At 27.5% G+C, this 21,386-nt stretch overlaps 1 protein-coding gene across 1 annotated transcript in view; it reads right to left on the bottom strand.

Annotated features, from left to right (window-relative positions):
* LOC107439649 (tyrosine-protein kinase Abl) overlaps positions 1-21,386 on the bottom strand; it is a gene marked incomplete in the record, with an annotated part of 46,573 nt that overhangs the window by 15,116 nt on the left and 10,071 nt on the right. Inside the window, 2 exon segments of the mRNA XM_071180036.1 lie at positions 748-951; positions 5,857-5,901. Coding sequence (XP_071036137.1) covers positions 748-951; positions 5,857-5,901 — 249 coding nt within the window.

Here is a 21,386-nt window from a genome sequence, read left to right as displayed (position 1 = left end):
GCTAATCATAGGAGGTTTTGTGGTTTTCCTCTCCATGTAATGCATATGAAGGTTCATTTCACAGGGTGCATAGCCAAATTATTTAACAAAAAATAAGCACTTTTCAAGGACTCAAATAATATTTTTAAGGACTACCGTCATGTCGAAAAATTTTAAAAAAACTTTCGGGAATTGTTTTTGACAATGGGCAAAGTTTTTTAATTATGTAAATCGAATGACGTTTCGATACGCTACAGACTGACGATAAGAAGAAATAGATTGGGGTTGAATTAATTGTGAAAACGTAGAATAGAACAATGTGAACAGCGTCTTTCTGCATAATTCGTAGCGAAAATCAACATGGTAAAGGAAAAATCTCATTTTGGAAAAGGGAAATTAAGCACTTTTTAAAAACACCCAATGAAAAATATCACCTTTTAGGGCTTTTAAAAACGAAAATCGAAAATAAGCACCTTTAAGCACTTTTTAGAAACACTATGCACCCTGCTTCATCAAAAAGTCCTCTATAAAGGCAAATTTCTCCCAGTACTTGATCAAGGAGCTCCCTTGCCTTCTGGATTGGGTTCAAAACTACAAGGCCACTGAGTTGAACATTGGTAATTGCTAAATCAAAATTCGGTCAGCTGTACAACATCGGTTATATAATAATAAACATTTCGATTTTGTTCTTAAAAATTTTAATTATTCAAGTAATTATGCTTTCAGAGAAGGCGTTGCAATGGTCTTATGAGAAAATGAAAGGTGTACCTTTTTTAAGGGAAAGCTGATTCTCTCCTCCCGATTGAAAATCGTACAGAGCCACAAATACTTGGGGATCAGCGTCCTCTTGCAATAATAAATTCTCCTTGGACATCCATCGTGATGCAGTTTCTATGCTCAGTGGAAGACCAGCAGAGGAGTCATCCAGCAAACCTGGAATCTCTGGGAGAGGTCGACTCTGCAGAAGAGCTTCTGCAAATTAAAATAATCCTTTATTAAATCTTTTATGGGAAATTTTGATTTATGACTTAAAATGAAACAGATCAAAATATTTAAATGGTGGAATAAAGTAGACAATACTTCAATCTAATAGCAGAAAAATATAAAGAATGAAAAAAAGAAAAAGAATCACTATATCATAGATTGCAAACAATTCAACCATAGATCCAGAAATGCCATAAAGATTTTCCACTTTATTGCTAGAAATCAGGTTGAAAAAGAACTAAATGAGAGAAAAAGAAGTTTTTTTTTTTTTTTTTTTTTTTTTTTTTTTTTTTTTTTTTTTTTTTTTNTTTTTTAATTTTTTTTTTTTTTTTTTTTTTTTTTTTTAAATATACACTCTGTTCTTTAGCAGTAATAAGTTATTTAAGCAATGAGTTAATATTTTTTTTAATTATTTCTTCATGAATTTATCAAATTCCTTTAAATCTTTAGTTTTTCTTATTTAAATTCTATTAAAAGCTTGGACACTTTTCCATGGGATATCATGTTTTAATGAAGATTAGGTCAAATTTCTTAATTTTTTGCCCTCTACAGTACAACATACATTACTATATATTTCCCCTTTCTTCTTTACTTATTTAAGTTTACTTTTTAAATTTTATTTCAAATTTTATTAAAAAATACGTCACGACGAATTATTGGTTTATTTTAATACAATATGTTATAGGTAAATTTAGAAAATTATGTATCAGATCATTGAATTATATGGGGATTTTTTTTTAATTATTAGGAGATTATTTTAATTATAAGAGCATTTAAATTTTTAATGACATTCTTGAGGATTTTTACGTTAACCGAATCACTGTAATTAATATTTAGCAGGAGAGTAATTTATTGAATAAACTTTTAACACACGAAAATAATAATAAAAATATTATTTTACTACTATGACAATGGATTATTATTCTTCGCACTTTTCTGACTAAAAAACTAAAATAAGAATCAGTGCATCAGTCATGAATGAGAAACTCACGCCTATCCGATGACGCGGTCAATGCTAACGTCAGGCAAGCGTGACCGATAAGGCGGAAAATATGTTAAATATTTGCCCCTTCTTTTCTATTATTCAAAACGGAAGCTTTGAAATACTTCTAAAATTATTTAGAAGACAATTTTACCTTTACAATTTTTTTTTAAAAAAAAGTCAATAATGGAAGAAAAAAAAAGAAAAAGATGCTTTCTTTTAAATTTTAGTTACGTTAACAGTGGTATTGTATTTGAAAACTGAATAACTTCAAGCGATAAACGTGAAAAAATTATTCAGAAAAAATAAACTTAATACTTTTTACAAGTCCATGATTATAACTAAAACTGTTTCCCCCCCCCTATTCTTTTTATTTTTAACGCGATAAGTTTCATGTTACTCTATGACAAATCGGATCAATACACACAGATATATTCAAAAATATTTTCAAGCCTAGTATTTCTCCCCATAATTAATTAATTAATTGAACCTTCGTAAAGTTCCTTTCACACCCTGCATTTAATTCTTTAGTTTAATTCTTTCGCAGAAACCTGTTCTTAAAAATACATCATCAATAACTTATAAACGCGAAGGTAAAAAAAAAACCTGAGAAAAAAAGAAAAGAAAACAATGTTTCTTCTTTCATTTTAACAATCTTAAAACGTAGAACAACAACTAAGGTAGAAAATATTTTAATCGGCTTAGCTAATGACCAAAAACAGAATAAGGCCAATGTCCCTTTTTCATCTCGTCATTTAAAAAGTATAAAAGGACGACCTTCACTTGTCGGAATCTCGTTAAGAACGCAAAGTATTTTATTCTCCAAGGTCACAATAAAAGAATAAAATTTCCCATAAAGATAGACGAAAAGAATAATTTCATCTTTCCTTTCCGAAAACGATTTCACAATAAGACGATTTAGTTGAAAATTAGCTAACAATTGAGTTTCAAAGAGTGCCATCAACGAATTTCCGTGCCCCAGATTTGTTAATAGTATATTTTGTACTCAAAAATAAGTTAGCAAAGGAAAATTTCATATTCCGTGACACTCATAAAAAAAAATACTACCTACATTTATATTCCAAGATAGGAATTATTTTATGCGTTCAGGCAACAATTTAAATATAGATCGTTTGAAAATGAATGTTTACATAGCATGCAACGTGATGACATATTTAAATTTTTGATGTTATCCAAATTAAAGTTTTTTATTTGCAAGAGTGGAAATTATTGGACTGTAACAGAAAAAGTTAAAAGTTCTTAACTTTAGTATAATTAAATAGATTAAGGTACCGTAACCATTTAATGTACATGTGATAATAGCAAACGATTTTTTCGATATTTCCTTTAATAAAAATCTAGGATCAATAAAACAAAATTTTAGATTCTGTGTAAAAGTATACGTATCTTTCATAAAAAATACAAAGATTATTAAATGTTAATTTTAAATTTTAAGTACGTTTTTAACTATACAGAAATAAAACAGAATAAATTAAAACAAAATAAAATGAAAATATAAAGAAAATTTCAAAAGAAAAAAAATCGTTAGGCTTTTTAAAAATACTTAAGTTCTGATGAATTTCATTTATTACTTTACCAGACGCCGTTTTTCTTCTCCCCACACTTTCCAGTGCAAAAAAAATTTGATGCTAATAACTAAAAGTAAATTTGCACTCTATGAAAATATTGTTTCAACCCATAACTAGACATACAAAAACCTGTTTATATATTTGCATTACCAAAAAGTAAAAAACATTAAATTTTTAATGTGGCAGTTTTAAAATTTCGAATGATAATTCAGACTCGAAAGCTATGTACCTATACTACACCAGAACTAAGTACATATTTACAAAGTATTTTCGAGATATATAAATTACAATTTTAACAGCTTTCAACAAACATCAACGAAGTATGTTGTTAGAGTTATATGCATTAGCATTCCATTTTAGAAATTGCAGGTAAACGAACAATTACATTCTATCACTTCCACGAAATGCGGTCACGCTCGACTTCACAAACTGAATAAAAAAGCAGTTAATAATCGAATTGCATGTTTAAGTTAAATATATTTATGAATAGTTATTTTTATTTTTTATGATGACATAAATACAGATTGTGTAAAGTAAAATTCTCAGTTGATATAACTAATGCATTTTAGTTCGAAAGTTTCTTTTCAAGGCTTTATCTTAAAAAATAAATGAAAAATAGAAATTAACATTTTTTAAGACTAATGACGGCAATTATTTTCCTCGGGAAATATAATAGATTGTTATGTGACAGACATAAAGCAAATAATAATAGATTTTGATGAATTAAGGTAAGAAAAAAGATGGAAACTATTTTGTAGTTTAAGCTGTATGCAAATTACCTTAAATGTAATCATAAAAAAAATAGTTCCACCCTAATTTTTTTCCAAGGTAAATTTATAGATTATAATTTAAAAAAAAAAATAATATAAATTCATCATTATCGTTCGAAAATTTTCCTGTTTGTCTTAAGCTAAGTTATTGAAAAATCCAAAAAAGACAAAATATGTTAAATCCGGTTTATTAAACAATTTTTCCTTGGGAACTATGCTTTAAATTACAAACAACTTTTGACAGAATTCTTATTTTATTAATAGCTGCGTGATACAAGCGCTGATTTAATAACGTTAATTTTTTTTCTTTATTATAAAGTTCGATTCTTAAGTAGTTTCTTGCTGAGTCCAGAGAATATGTTTTACGCTTGTTAAATTACTAATCCATTTGTAAAAACTCTTTTATGGACAAAGAAAAAAACATTGGGACAATTTAAATTCCAATTTACATCCATTTTTATGTAAATTTATGCAAAAATTACTCTTTTGTACAAATAATTTTCATAAATTTTTTTGAAAATTCTATTTTATTCTTCACTAAATAATCCGCTTAAGTTGTTTCCCCCCCCTCATATATGGCTTTATCTGGATATCAATCTATGTATAACATAGCAAACATGAACATTAAGCCAGAACACAAATAATAATATTACTAAGTGGTGCTCTTTGCTGGTTGGCCGTTGTCAAGATAGGTTTTCGAAATTTTGCGAATGGAACGGATACCCTATGCCTATAGTAATTTTTTTTCTTCCAAACCAGAGCTCAATCATATGTAGGCTATATAATTTTAAACCAACTATTATTTGTTTTTTGACAACATCTTAGCAAAAATTTAATTTTACATTTTTTATTCCCACGTGATCAAAAGAAATAACGTCCCCACATCTTCCTATTCATTTTCAACTACCTACTTTAACTTTCGATTAAAAATAACTAAGTGAGAAGACTAAAAAAAATTTAAAAAAATACAAAATTTCTCCAGTTGGTGTATTGATATAACGTTGCTGGAAATTTCAATTAAAACAAGTCGATTAAAAGATTTTAATAGCAATCCTCTATTTTAATGCTGATTGAAACATTTTCTGTTATGTTAATACTTGATGAATAAAAAAATATTTTAATGATTAATCATAAAAATAAGATTGACAATGCGAAGAACAATTACACTCAATTTCACTTAATTCTGGTCAAACATAAATAAACGCATATTTTATTTTTTTTAAACAAACATTGAAATATTTTTTACGTAAAAATAATTTTTAACATTAAAAATCAATTAATAAAAAATAGAAGAGCACGAAAAGGAGAAAAAAATATAGCAGAATCATAAAGAAGAGTATTTCAAGGCTTATTGAAGAAAGAAGAACTCAAAAACAGAAAAAGCATTCGACCTGTCATTCAATGCATTAATTTTACAGACGGGTAAAGCAATTTTATTAAATATCATGTTCAGCGTGAGAATGCATGCACACAAACTGATTCACACAATGAAAAAGAACAAAAAACCAAAAAGAGAAGCAGTATAAATGAAAAGCAAAATTCTTTTTCTCACCTTCCTCGCAACCTTTAACATTGTCAAGCCAGAGACTACTACCAACTAAAGGAGGGAAAAAAGACCAATTGAAAATGTGTGCCTAAAATTCCAACAAATATTACACATAAAATGAAAACAATCTGAGGACAAAACAACATCTTGTTATTTATCATCCAATTCATTACATTTTGTTAAACATTATTTTAGATATTTAAACAAATTAATTAAGTACCATAAAAAGCCAATATCTTTAGATAACAAGAAGTGCCTGAAATGTATCAATATTTTCTATACCAACACTTCAAAAATGTATATTTATTAATTAAAGATCGAAAATGGAGTACAAAAAAATAAATAAACTAATTTTATCTAGCCTAAATACAAAAATACTGCTAGGCCGGAGGGGAAAAAAAACATATTTATTATATTTAAAAAAAATAAAAATAATAATAATTACTAATCGTTTATCCATTCTAATTAACCATTTTAATACTTTTTTAAACATATTTCAAACCTTTAGTCGTAAATCCATCATCAATCAAGAAAATCAAACCAGATTCCCTAATTTATTTGAAAATTCTATAATAAGAATTATTTAATATAAAATATGTCCTCTCTGCAAACATAATCTAAAAAATATATTACTAAGATTCATATTAAGTTTCAGTTTTAAATGGTGGAAATTACATTCAACAGAATTACTTAAGCCTAATTACTTAAAACTTGATTTATTTAAAATAATACCATTGAATTACCATTATATTGTGAACTAAAATTCATATTTGGTGAAACAGCATAAAAAATAAAATCACATTATTAAAAATTTATTTAAATGTTTACTTAAATTGGTCACATAACACGATTCCTTAAAAATCGTTATTAATGAAATATAACAAGTTAAAAAAAAAATTTAATGAAAGAAAAAACAGTGTGTCACATGCCCGCCTGTGTTTTTAGGGTGACTATAAAAAAGGATATGAGCAATAAGTTTGGCAACAATTAGTTAGTCTAATAATTAGTTTGAATCTACTAAGATATATTAGGTATAATTATTAAGGCTGTTTTTCAAAGGCTCCATCGTCACAGGAAATGATGACTTTTTTAATGCTATTTTCATAACTGCTGTGAGTTTACAACAGTTACTCGCGATTGTGTCAAGTTTAGCCTATCTAGAACCAGCGATCCCGTATGCTTATTCTGAAAATGGCACAAAACATCAATATGAAGAAAAGCTATCAGTTTATTAAAAATGAAAAGCTTTTGTGGACTAATTGTACAATATTTAAAAACTTACTTTAATGCTGCATTATCTGGGCTCATAAAAATTTGCAAAAACTGAAAATAAGGCAGTCATTTTGATAATTTTTATCTATGTGGAAAAATGTCTGCATATTAGTGAATTTTAAAAATATTTTAGTCATTTGTCTGTTCTAGAGCCCAGATAATTCAGTAAGACAGGGCAAGATGTTATATATAGTGTAAAATGATAGCTTTGCTTTAAGTGTAAGGCATTTAAACTGTGCCTTTTCTACTTTCTGCGGCGAATGAGCTTCAAAAAAGAATGTTTTTACCTTGTCAATCTTAAAATTATGGTTAGGAAAATTATAGAATATATATTTAATACCAAGTTTATACATAATAAATGTTTGTCTTTTACTCAATAATTTAATAAAAAATCTATTAAAAAGAAATCATGATTTTTTACTCATTGGTAAAAATAACATTGTAAGAAAAACAAATAATTATGGGCGAGACTACAACAACGGTTCGATGTTCCCACTCACATAAAACAAAACACTAAAATAAAGATTTAATGGATTGGAATAAAATTGCATCAGCATCAAAAAGCAGAAACATTGAGCAAGCATTAAATCATTTCAATGAGGAAACAAGCCATTTAATGAACATTTATTGAGTTTAGTAGTGCGGCACATGATAAAAAACTTCTTTCCCCCCAGTGGGTGCCTCACCGACACAAGACCTCCCAAGAAATATTCCACGGATATGCCATTTCATTATACAACTAGGAAAAAAATTTAAAGGTCTGGTGTTTTACAACCACTTTCCAAAAAGGGTGAATAGGCCGTGAACCTTGCTTCCTGTTTTTGTAGCTTTCATCTGTTTAAACCAAGTAGCAAAAAGCAGGAATTTCGTAGGAGGGTGAATGGCGTTTCCCAGAAATTGTTTCTTTTACATCCTTTTTCTGTAGTGGGTGGGCGATTTGAGATTTTTCTTTTTCCCTGTATTGGTGGAAATTATTTCAATGGAAAAGTGAGGAAAGTTAGATGCAAATACTGTATGAGAATAACACTCGAACCAGGTAATTCAAATTATGGGATTCCTGATAAAAATTAGTTTATTTAGAATCAGGTAATCCAATTTGGTAGATGCGATACAGTGTCAACTAGATTCCAAGATTCACTAGATTCCTGATTCAAAATATGATCCAATATGATTCAAGACATTCCAGTTTATTTTTAATATATATATTTCTTTTATGTGGCATCATAATCTCGGGTATTTGTATTAATAATATTAATTATTGACAACATAGTTGTTATTGATTATGTTAGGTTGTCTTAAATAATAATTTAAGAATTGTTGAATAGTTAGTTATACGTTAAGTATTTGTTTAGAATAATTTTGTATTTCTGCAGAATAAAAAATTAGTTACGAAGTATTAAGATTTATTTTTTATCTTTTCTAAAATGACTGTAAAAATTTTAAACATAAACAGTGCTATGGTGCCGCATACTATCATACCAATTATTAGTGACTGAGCTTGTCTTTTCCAAGCAATAGCATGATACATTACAATAACATTATATACATCAAGCAATAACATTATACATTACACGATACTTAAGTTATGGCTCGAGAGGTGAGCGAGGAATTGGTACAGCACGCATTGGCACGATTGGGATCATATCACGACAGAGATTAAAATTACTTCTGCTGCCTACTATGCTGATAAGTGCCAAAATCATACACTTTCCGTGTGCGATCAATACATAAAGAACTTTGACAATATCGGAATAATATCTAAATGTAGTTAAAATTGGAATCAAAGTGGCAACAGTAAGAGGGTGAGAAAATTTGAAAACGATCATACCAATTGTTGGTGACGGTGATTGTCTTTGTCTGTCGAACAGATTTTAAATTATTACAAAAATTCAGTACTTAAAGAACATAGACAATGTTGCGGACATCTCCAGAAAAAAGTTAAAATGGAAATCAAAGTACTTCCGCAGAGGGCAACAACTAAACTGTGGGGGAAAAAAATTTGTTCATATATTTGTTTAAAACGAATTAAGGTTGTTAGGATTGGAGGAGGGGTTGAAGAATTAGAATATTTAAATACAGTTGTACTGTGCATTCGGCTTGGTTACCATTAAAGTTTATATGATGTACAAATATAACTTTGAAAGGAGACCAAGCTGGTCGCCAAAGCTGGCTAGTAATTTTATGAAACTTCAATGATATTTGCGTAAAATAACCAGTTAAAAAATAAGGAAATTTAATATTCTCGACCTTAAAATTCATATTTGTATGACTAAAAATAAATAAATAAAATATATAAAGAGCGAAAGAATTTGAACATTATAATTGGAAGAAGCACTGAGCGTTAGGAAGGGAAGGCAAAAAAAAAAAAAAAAAAAAAAAAAAAAAAAAAAAAAAAAAAAAAAAAAAAAAAAAAANAAAAAAAAAAAAAAAAAAAAAAAAAAAAAAAATAATAATAATAATAATAATATATAAATAATAATAATCCTTTCTTACACAAATCTGAATAAGATATCCATTCACGTGGATAAGAATTTCACGAGAGAGAATGAGATTAAGAAGTTGAAGCATTTTTGCATCAAAATGTTACACAAGACGTTCCCCCCTTATCATTTGCCTTTTATTCCCTCAGTTGGGGAAAGAAATTTGCAGCAGCTCCCGATTGAAATCTTTCCGCAGTCTGAGTCATCATCATGATAAATAACACGCTTCGCAAGTTTATTCAAAAGGATAAAAGAAAATATTAATAATAAAATGAACATTATATATGCTCGTCAAAAAAATATAACTTCTTTCATAATGAAACAAAGCGAATGGATCAGCAGCGAAAGAATTGAACCAGAACAAAAATATTCAAATGTAACTTTGTTGCTTTTCTGGGCAGAAAGAAACTATTTCCGGTTTCTTCCGTGAAAAAAAATAGGATATTCATACACCTGAATTAGAGGAAAACAGGGCAAACCAGACACATTCTTGGAAAAATAAAGATGACAGTATAAAAACGTTGAAGACAGTACGAGTGTAACCCAGCGATCTTAAATCCATAAAACCTGAATGCTTAGGATTAAATACGATTTAATATGCTTATTAACTTTTTTTTTCCAATTACGATAAATACAGCGATCTTATACTCAATAAAAATGCTTTCAAAATAATTATTTTAGAACATTAACCTGTCATAAAAAAATTCATCAACGCATATCATTGTCAGAATAGTGCGAAATAAGTTAAAAATATTTTATTTAATTTTAAATGCGCTTTAAAAACAAATATGCATTTGAATAATGGTTATTATTACATAGCATTATCATTTCAATGATGATAAATATCAATTGCCGATATGAAAAGTTTCATAATCTGAAAATTAATTCCTAACAATAACACAAAATGTATACTTAAAACAAAGAGACGATTTTTAAAACAAATTCATTCCATCCATTTTTGCACAGCAAGAAGAGAATTAACGCGAAAAAAACGTTTCATGTCTCTCTCTGACAACCAATGAATGATTCATGACATAAAGATTCGGTCCACAATAGGTCATCCACTTAATGTTTCTACAGAAATTACAACAATAAATAAATCGAATGAAATCCATCCATTTTTACGTCGCCTATTTTTATCATTTTCAGAATAAGTTGAAAATAAGTTTCAGATCTTAAAAACTTCACAAGTAATAAATAACAAGTGAAACTCACAAATATATGATTAAAAAATAATTATAGTACTAGTTAAGTGTTTCGAATTTTAATGTTGTCTTTGTCTTTCACTATTATCATCACAAAGTTTTAGTTATTTTGAATAAAGTTTTTACAATCAAAAAAATATCTAATATGAACATAAATTGTTCATTTTAAAGAGATGATTTTTAAAACAAATTTCTTCGATCCATCCATAGGAAACATAAAGAATAATAGGTTAAGCCAAGAAGAAAAAAAAAAGCCTCAGGTCTCTCTATCAACCAATGAGTGATTCATCAAATATAGATTCTATCCACAATGGGTCATCCACTTAATGAGATTCTACAGGAATAAAAAAAGGAAGAAGAAATCGAACGAAATCCATTGTTACAACGTGCCCAGCCAGGGCACACTTCTCACTACGAATAAAGATAAGCGGAAGGGGTTCATCAAGTATACTTCCAATTCATATGTAGAACGAAATTGAAGGGCCCCAGATGGAAGTAATACTAATCAAACAAATCAGATTTGGAAAGTCAGTCAGTTGCTGTTTTGGAATAACGTCTGCGGGCAGGCGTAACTCCCTAATTAGAGGTCGAGTAGAACGTGTGCTAAATGTTGAATACGAATAAAGAGGTTAATGGCAGAAAAATGCAATGACATTCTAAAAATATAATGAGGAATTTATCTAATTTTGGACACTTTCCCTAATTAGAAAGCAACTTTTAATGCTGTTGTGTCAAAAGTCACTGACTCAATAAGGTAAACATTGGGATAGTTTGTAGGTATTTAGGATAAACATACCAAATGCAGCAGGGCATGGAAGATAATTGATACATATTAATTACAGTCACAGTTATTTTCCGTAAAATTTGAGAATATCAGAGTAATTATAGCATCAATTTAATCTATATTAAGAACTGCTTTTGAACTCTTTAATTGGGAGTAATTAAACAAGCAGTACCAAACGACACATTTATAATTTATTGATTAAAAAAAAAAGCTTTTCAATAAGGTCTGACCCAAAAATTCGTTATTGAAGGAACATAAAATTAAGTCTGCACATTCGTTTTTAGCTAATAAATAAAATATCTTATAATTGCTATTTGTCAAAATGTTCAATAGTCCATCTCCCAAAATTTTAGTATTTATCGATAGGAACAACGCACACATTTAAAGGCATAACGATTAATAGTATAAAGGTCTTAATTGAATAGTAGGACAACTCCGATTGTTTTCCATTTGAGATACAGAGCCTTAAAGTTTAATTAGTGTATTGTTTGTTTTTTATCTTTGACTGATAGTTTGGCGTCTTCTGTTTGGCAGTAGAAATCAGGTAGAAATACGCTTAAGATAATGATTTTAAATTAAGAAAGAAATAACTTATTCCATTTAAAAACTATTAAATAATATATTCAAATATAGATTATTATTTCAGAAGCTTTATAAAATAAGGGGACTTTAAACTATGTCCTCTCAATCATTATGATAAATCATGCTCTAATATTTTTTGTTGTTGTTAAATTCCATTTACTTTTCTTAGATTAATGAATGCCCTTTTTTGTATTACTGATACTCTATTTAAAAAAATTATAAATAATTAAAATTAACATAATTATAATGAATTAAAATTATTTTGTGAATAAGAGTAAAGCAGGTTTTGTTTTAAGGAAAAAGAGAACAGAAAAAAAAAAGTTTTAATGAAGTCTTTGTTTTAAAATTACAAATTAAAGTCATTATAATCAGTTTTTTTATTAGTTTTTTTCAAGGAAATAATTTCGAAATAAAAATTTCATGAAGGGTCCGTTTCAACGATAAAAAATTTGGTGAAAAGACCGTTAACGGACTCAAATTTCTTCTAAAAATGACCTCTGATGAGAAATACAGTGGAACCTGTCTAAATTGACCACCTTCGGGACCAAGTCAAATGGTCACTATATAGAGGTGGTCACTTTATGAAGAGTCTTTAATAAGGACTTTTTAAATAAAACTTGCAGAAAATGGTCACCTTACTCAGATTCTCACTTTAACCAGGTGGTCACTTTTACAGGTTCCACTGTATATTTTTTTCAAGGACAACGGAAGAAATTGGACGAAATGGAAGAATTCTATGTGAACAATATAATTGTTTTGCAATAGTTTAAATTTTAACAAAACACAGTTTGTTTAAATTTTAACAAAATAAATATAAAATAGTCTCAGAAAGTTAAGTTTTTCACATTAAATAAAAAAATATATACATCTACTTTTTATATTTTATTTCAGCTTTATACAAAACTCTAAAATAAAATAGATTAAGAATCAGTTTAAGTAATCATAGTTGACAATATTTGATAATAAAAACTAGTACGCTACTTGTAATTTTGAATTCAGTGTGTGTAGTATACGATTTGTTAATTTAGAAATATTAATAAAATTTGATTATGACTTTTTAACTATTCTTTAAATAACTATAAAATTAGGTTTTATTACACTCCTCTACGTATAGAAACCACAGTTGCTTTACGGTCTTAAATTCACTAAATTTATACTTTTTTCCAGTAGTTACTTTTTAGTTTTGAATTATTTGAAATTAACTTTACAATTTGTAAAGACAACTTTATGTAGAACCTGAATTATTCTTTTTTCAAATGAAGAATTTGAATATGTAATAGTTGTATATCAAATTTACCACAGAGATATTTTCCGTTGATTAACTGATAATCTCTGAGAAAAGAAAATTAAACCAACCTTGTGAAACCAAAGATCTCCAGGCATAGAAAACGAAATTTCTCTCAGATTAAAAAAAATAATCGCCAATTTGGAAGAATGGATAATAGAGGAAGACGGCCAGGAATTGATTATTCGAATCATTTCCTGCGTTTGAAATCTTAATCATTATCATCGCTAGCTGAACATATTCATTAGAATATTATGTAAATCTTCAAGAGGAAATTATGGGTCTATATTAGTTGCAATAAATTAATAGGGATGTACAACCTTAAGGCCAGGATTTCAAAAACTAATATCAATTGAATTTGAAAAAAATATACAAATTCCAAAAGGAGGATGCACTAATCAAAAGATTTAAATCCGTCGATATTAGGGTTCTTGTAAGAAAAATTCATTCATATAAACCATTCAAAACAAATGTAGTTAAAAGATTTCGTTTTAAAAAATTAAATTAAGTAGACTTAAAAAATTAAATTTTCCCCTTATGACCCCTTGAATTTTTCCCTTATTTTATTAGAAAAGAGACGGTGTACACACCTTAGCTTTCTTTTACTTTGTAAGCATATTATGGATGCACAGTTGTAATTATATACAATGCTGTACTTTACCTTCCAAGTTTAAAATAAAATAGATTTTTGTCGCGCAGCAATAATTAAGAATTAACACAAAAAAATAGCATCAAATTTCGGTACTGAAAATCATTTTATATTTTCCAATGGCCTTCTATGAAAAAAACTGATTGCTCGTTCCTATTTCATTTTGTTACACATTTAGTGAATGACGATGAGAGAAAAAAAGAAAAGAAAAAGAAAAAAAAAAAAGAAAAAGACTAATTTTTCACAGGTTTGAGAGTGAAAAAATAACAAGCGAGAATTTTTTTTCAGTTCGGCATAACTAAAACCACAGAACTAAATAGCGTAAAAAAGTTAAATGTTTGTTATTAACATGTATTCAGACCTTAAAAAAAAAAAATAAAAAAAAAAACTAAGATGTGGAACACGAAGTGAGAATGTACAGGTTTTTTTTTTTTTTTTTTTTTTTGTAAATTTGTTACTGTCTATATAATATTCGGGTATTTTCCAGAACCAAGATTGAAATCTATTAACTTCATGAAGAAGGAAGATTTCAGCAATAGAATTGTCGGGGGAGGGGGCTTTAAGTTAATAAATATAATTTTGTTTTCAGTATTATTATTTACTTCCTCCTTTTTTTCCTTCTTTTTTCTTTCGATATTTTAAACATATTCAACTGATAGAAGTTTGCAAGTACACGTGTAATACATTTTTGAGAATTAACATTTCAAATACGTACTTAGAAAAAGCATATTTAAACATTAATTTATTTCAACTTAATTCTTTGTGAATTACGGAGGAAAAAAAAAAAACGTAAAACACCATCACAAGATTGTAAGTCAATTCTAATTAAATGTTTCCCTTTACATAAGCAGGAAATGCAAAAATATGTTCAACAACTGATAATAGAATAACAAAGTAAAAAGAAGATTATAGTTAAGTACTACGCAACTACTGATTAAAGTAGAATTACAGATAAAACACATGGAAGCACTTGAATTGGTGCTGACAATTAACTATGCAAAAGAATAAGATCGCAGAAAAATTTATCCTAAAAGGGCCTTCAGCTATGTTTTTTTTCCTTCAAAAAAAAAAAAAAAAAAAAAAAAAAGGAAAAAAAGAGAGAGTTTAGTTATTTATAAAAACAAAACGAGTCTAATTACTAAAAAAAAGCAATTTAAATATAGTTTAATGAACTTAAAAAGAAATAAAACAATTGAAAGCAAATCCTTCTTGTTTTCATTTATTTTTTAATTGATATTCGATTTGTTTTTATAATTTCTTTCATTTGTCTGTTGCAGCTTTGAATGATATATTTGTATGTGTTTTAATTTTTAGGGCAGAGTCGATAAGTAAATTAAAATGTGCTAAGCAAATTTTCGATACGATATAATGAAATCTATGCAAAATAACCCCTTGTGGGACAATTTGATGATCTACTGACAAGTGGGCAAACCCATAAAGGGGAACTAAAATGTTTTGGCCTGTTACTTAAATCATTAAAACCAGCTTAACACCAACAAGTTCGACTTTAAAATATTGTGCAAGTTTCACTTTATGATAATTCATATTAATTGCAAGTAAAATTTATATTTTTTTATTTTGATGCCAAAACGAATACTACAAACTTTTACAGCATTGATTAAAATTAACTTATCATAAAAACAAATACCAATACCACTTTTAATCATGCAAAATGCAAATGCCCTGTATGTCTTTCCTGTAACCATAGCTAAAATTTGCACCTTTTTAAAGGCAATCACAACAACCCGTAGAAATATTTTAAATGAATACAATTACGAATTAGAAGAAAATCCCCGGATAAAAAAATCCCGGTTAGCGAAAGCAAATCAAAACACATCGTTAAAAAATCGCAATAAACTAAGAAAAAACAATACATTCGTTAAGCATTTCTTTATTTTTAATTCTCTTGACTTAACAAAACGAATCCTTAATAAAAAAATAAATAAAAGATTAAAAAAAAATCTTTCTAAATGATCCATGTACCCTCAAAAAGTAATTTCTAATACATCAATAATTAAAAATATAGCAATATTAATCGTCCAGATAACCTAACCCTGACGCTACGCTTGTAGGCATTAAAGCGATCTAAAAATAAATCAAACACAATAAAAAAATTTTTTTAAAAAAATCACAATTTAGTTAGTAAATTTAAAATTAATTTTATGCACTTTTTAAGAAAAAAAATTATCGCATTTTTTATCTAAGTGAATTTTTTGCAGTTAACTGCAATAAAAATTCAATAATGTATAAAAAAAAAATTTTTTTTTAAAAAATAAGCCTTTAAAACATTTCTGCTACATTTAGAAATAAAAGTCTGCGATAGAAATTCTTCGGACTGCCAAATTTGGCTCTAGGCCCGTAAATATTTAAGTGGTCTGAAATAAATTAATAAAACACAAAACATTTAAGAACTTTAAAAAAAAAAAGAAATGCAACATGGGTACCCAACATACCTAAGTAAAAAATGTGTAAATAAATCCATTTTTTAAAATTAATTCTTCCACCTATTTTTTTTAAAAATAAAATTAAAAAAATTATTTAAAAAATGCAATATAAATTCTTTCATTTACTAAAGCTCATGATTTGATACTAAGCTTGTAATACTAAACTAAAGAATACAAAAAATCAAATAAAGAAAATGCAAAGAAAAGTTAGTGTAATAAAGTACGTAAATTAAGGTAAATAAATAAATAACACACAATAGATTTGTGAATTTAAAAAAAATTGCAATAAGAATTTCCCTTACGATTTCAATAAAAATCCTCCCTGAGGAAAAAAATTACATAAATAAATATATTTTTTTTAATAATGCCTCTACCTGAAAAAAATTATACACGATTGAAAATCGAAGACAACACAAAGTAAATTCCTTCAACTGTCAAAGCAGACGATTTGATACAAAGCTGTAAACGTCTAAATTTAAGGGGGAAAAAGTAATGAGATAAAAGCAATTATAAAGAAAACTTACTCTGTATAATACGTAAGCTTCGACTTTTTTTCTTAAATGTAAGCCAATGCATCTTTAAGTAATCCATAAAAGCACAATCCCAAAAGTTTTTCGAACTATAAATTCACAATTCCATGAGACAACACAACTTCTCTTCGAACATCCCAACGACTTTTTTAACACATTCGGACATGCATCCACGTTTTTCTTTATGTCTTTTCCCTTCAGGTACTCAAGATAAACTGAGAGGAAAAGGAAAACAGAAGACGGCGGTGGAGAAGAGTGGGGGGGGGGAAGGGAAGCACCTGTAGAGGCTATGCTGGGAGGCAAGTTTTAGGGATGAATGGTAGGCGTACGAGTCCGCATACCACAAGTTTGGACATGTATGGTTGAATTGTTTTTACCACTTTTCGGAGACAGGAGCTTTGACATTTAACGACCTCAGGTAATTATTGAGAAGAAAAAAAGTTGATGACATCATAATCTAAGAAAACATATAAAAACTTTGGAGGAAAAATCAAGAGTCACAGGAAAATTAAACATTATATTCATACTATTTAACGTTATATTATGTAATTTTATGATTGATAATAACTTGGCCTTTTCTTATTTTATAACTTATTACAAAGACAAAATTTTCAATTTTGTACACGCATAAAAACGAGATAAGTATATCATCATGTCCCGTTAGTTTAAAGTGAATGTCTTTTAACATAAATTACTAGTCATATTATAAACAAACAATGCAATGCAAATTATACACAGGGTGATTACAAAATAACTTTGCTGACATATGACATTTTGGAGAGCATACCGGTTGAGAGAATGGAATAAAATTTCCTACCTACATATTATGATCTATGCTCTCAAAAATGATGTTAAGAAAGATTCCGTAAGTTTTCACGGTTGTAGTTCGTAAAAACAAAATTTCGAAATTCTCAAATGTCAACACTCACTTTTTTTTGATCGAAATGTAATCTTTACAGTGAAAAACCTACAATGGAGTTAGAACGGTATTTTTAGCACAAGAAATTACGTTCGCCAAGCGTCGCCATTTTTCGTGACCACTGACGGGACAATGATAAAAACTATTAAAAACACAGACAAAAATTACAAAGAAAGCATTTAATGTTTTAAAATTACTTGACACGTCCGGCATATCCTTAGTTTCTTCTTTGTTTTTAAAGGTTTTTATCACACTCTCTTCTCGTTAATGGTCACAAAAAATGGCGACGCTTGAAAAAAGTCTTGTGTTGCCAATTTCTTGAGCTAAAAATGTCGTTCCAACTCCATTTTAGGTTTTTTTACTGCAAAGATCAAGTTTCGATCAAAAAATTGGGTGTTACTATTTGAAAATTTTGTCATTGTAATGGTAACCGTGAAAGCGACGTAATCTCTTTTAACACCATTCTAGATCATAATACCCATGTACAAACTTTGTACTCAGTTCACACAAAAGGCATGCTTTCTAGAGGAGCATACGTAGTCAAAGTTATTTTATAAGCACCCTGTACATATTCTTGTCAGATTTTGCAGGGAATTTGCATACGAATTAAACGCCTTAATGATGTATTTGCATATGTATGCAAATACGTTCATACGTCAAACTTTAATCGAATATAATGCTTTCAAGTACTTATAGTGTGTAAGAAATGATTATAATGCTTTTCGTGCTCATTTTGCACTAAAACTGCATACGCATTTAATGTTAATGTTTCCTAATACTAACGCACATTTGCTTACGAATATGTTTCTCTTCTAGCTTTAACTATAATGCTTTCAAGCACTTATAACATGTATTTGCATACGAATATAATGCTTTTCGTCAAATTTTGTAATCAAATTGAATACAATTTAACGCTTTCAAGTACTTTTAACATGAAACATTTTATTACGTTAATTTAAATTTCATTAGTTGAAAACATTATTTTTAACGTGGATAGAAAATTTATTTTCGCAGCACGTGCTCAGAAATTGATGATTCACAATAATTTCTGAAATATTCCATATCTGTATTATAGTATAGATTATTTCACTGTTACAGGTGTTGAATGAAAGAGATAAATTGAATCTGTCTAGGATATGGCTGAACTGTTTCTCTTATAAAGAATAGTTTTTGTACTTTACATATCAATCGAAAATTTTCTTTCACTCCACAAGTGTTAACCAAGATAAATAAGCATGTTTTCTTGACAAATCCCTTTGTTCTATAGGGGTGGTCTCCCTCATCCTCACAGGTTGTTCTGAGAAACTTGATTCAACTCCTTTCTATGTAATTGATCATTGAAACACCTGGACAATAAAATTTTTCAAAATTCCTCAAGTTTCTTTAACGGATTTTATTTAATTATTTTCTTCATTTCTTTACCGCTAATTTTTGTCTTATACTTCAAAATAAAAATTTTAAATTTTTGATTAAAAATAAAAATTGTAAATTTTTCATTTTTAAATGCTATTGATAAGCTAGATGACTTTTGAAAAGCATTTGCAAATATGAGGGGGGAAAAAAAACAGGAGCAATTACTGTAGTCAGCCTCCAATTAAAAAAAACAAAAGTATTTACTTTATTTAACTTTCTTTAATAAGAGTCAATGTTTTTGAAAAAACATTAAAATAAATGTTTTTAAAAAAAACATTTAAAAAATGTTCTTTTAAGAGATAAAATTTTTTATAAATATTTTAATTTTTTACTATTTATGTAAATACTTTAAATGTAACCCGATAAAAAATAGTAAATTTTTCTTTATAAGTTTAGTTATTGAATTGAATTCAAAATTTTAAAAAAATAATAATGTGCGTCTGCATTACTTTAAATAAACATTAACATATAGTTTTTTAATGTTCATGTAACATTGCGCTGCTGCAAAAATAAATTAATGCAAGCAAATTTAACAGACCTCTTCAAACTTCGTGCTCTGAAAATTTTTAAAATTCAACGTTAAGATTTTTAAAAAAATACTTGTTAAGTAATGCATTATACTTAAAGTAATCGAAAGCATAGATGAGAATGAGATGTTATTTTGAATTTTATAATTTTCTTTTCAGTTTTAAAATTTATTTCGGTGAGTCAATGTAAACAAATTTTGACTGCATTTATGCATTAGGTTTTTATTTTTAATTCTAATATTTTCAAAATATTGCTTTATATAAAAAAAAACAATATTTAAAATATTAAATATGCATATTTTATTTAATGTTGCATTATTTATAAGCATATTGATATGCTTAAAGTCTCATTGTGTTGAAAAAATTAAGACAAAATAGTATTTTATTCTTTATTTATATTTAAATTAATAGTACTAAAACATAACTTTAATTTCACTTTTTTCTATGCACACATGTATGCGGCCGATTTGAAGTTTTAATCCTTTTGATCATTTCATTATTTTCAATTTTTTTTTTTTTTATTGAACAAAAATATATTACATTAAATTTTCTAAGCTCTTCTTAAAATTTGTAATAATTTAAATGAAGAAAATTTTTTTTAGTTTTCATAAATTGATACTAACGTTATGTATTATTATACTGCTATATTTAAAATAATGAAATATGACATTTTCGAATGTGCTGAGAAGCATAAAAGTTTACTTATACATTCATTATTAATACAATAAATAGCACAAAAAAACTTTAAAAAAAAAAAAAAAGATTTTGTTAGAAAACATGCACCTAACAGAAAAATGTGTAGGGGGTACATTGGTAAACTTGCAAAACCACAAATCAAAGTGGGAAAATCCGTTTCTTGAATGACAGCTTTCTCCTCCCCCCTCTTAAACATAAGTATAATTTCTTATATAAGAATTCTTGAGTATATTACAACACTAGGGTAAAGGTTAAGAAAGTTGAAGGTAAAATAAAGGTATAATATACTTATTATTACAGCAATATTAATAAAATAAGTGAATACATTTACATTGTTTAACGGAGGCATATTTCCTTCGAACATTGTTTATTATCATCATTAATATTAATAACAATAAAAATAGATTTTATCCCATACAAATTTCTTAATAACTAAGTTACAGTAAAATTTTTATTTTTTAATTATTTAAAGAAATATTAAACTGTCTATTGTTCGAATAAGGAAAACATGCAGGAATGAAAGAAAAAGAAAAGAAAAAAAAGGGGGGGAAACCTCAAGTTAAAAAAATAAATAAATGGAAATGAAATTACATAAATACGAAGTAATGAAACAAACGTGTGTGTGAAAAACAGAAAGAGAGAACAATCGGAATAGGTTTAATATCCATAAATTCTTATATCGCGAAATTCTTGCCTGGTAAATAAATCGTATAATAATTATCTCCATTACATTAAAAAATCTAAAATAAC

Source organism: Parasteatoda tepidariorum, chromosome 4 (assembly GCF_043381705.1).
Source record: "Parasteatoda tepidariorum isolate YZ-2023 chromosome 4, CAS_Ptep_4.0, whole genome shotgun sequence".
Taxonomy (NCBI): domain Eukaryota; kingdom Metazoa; phylum Arthropoda; class Arachnida; order Araneae; family Theridiidae; genus Parasteatoda; species Parasteatoda tepidariorum.
This window is presented reverse-complemented; position numbering and strand designations above follow the sequence as displayed.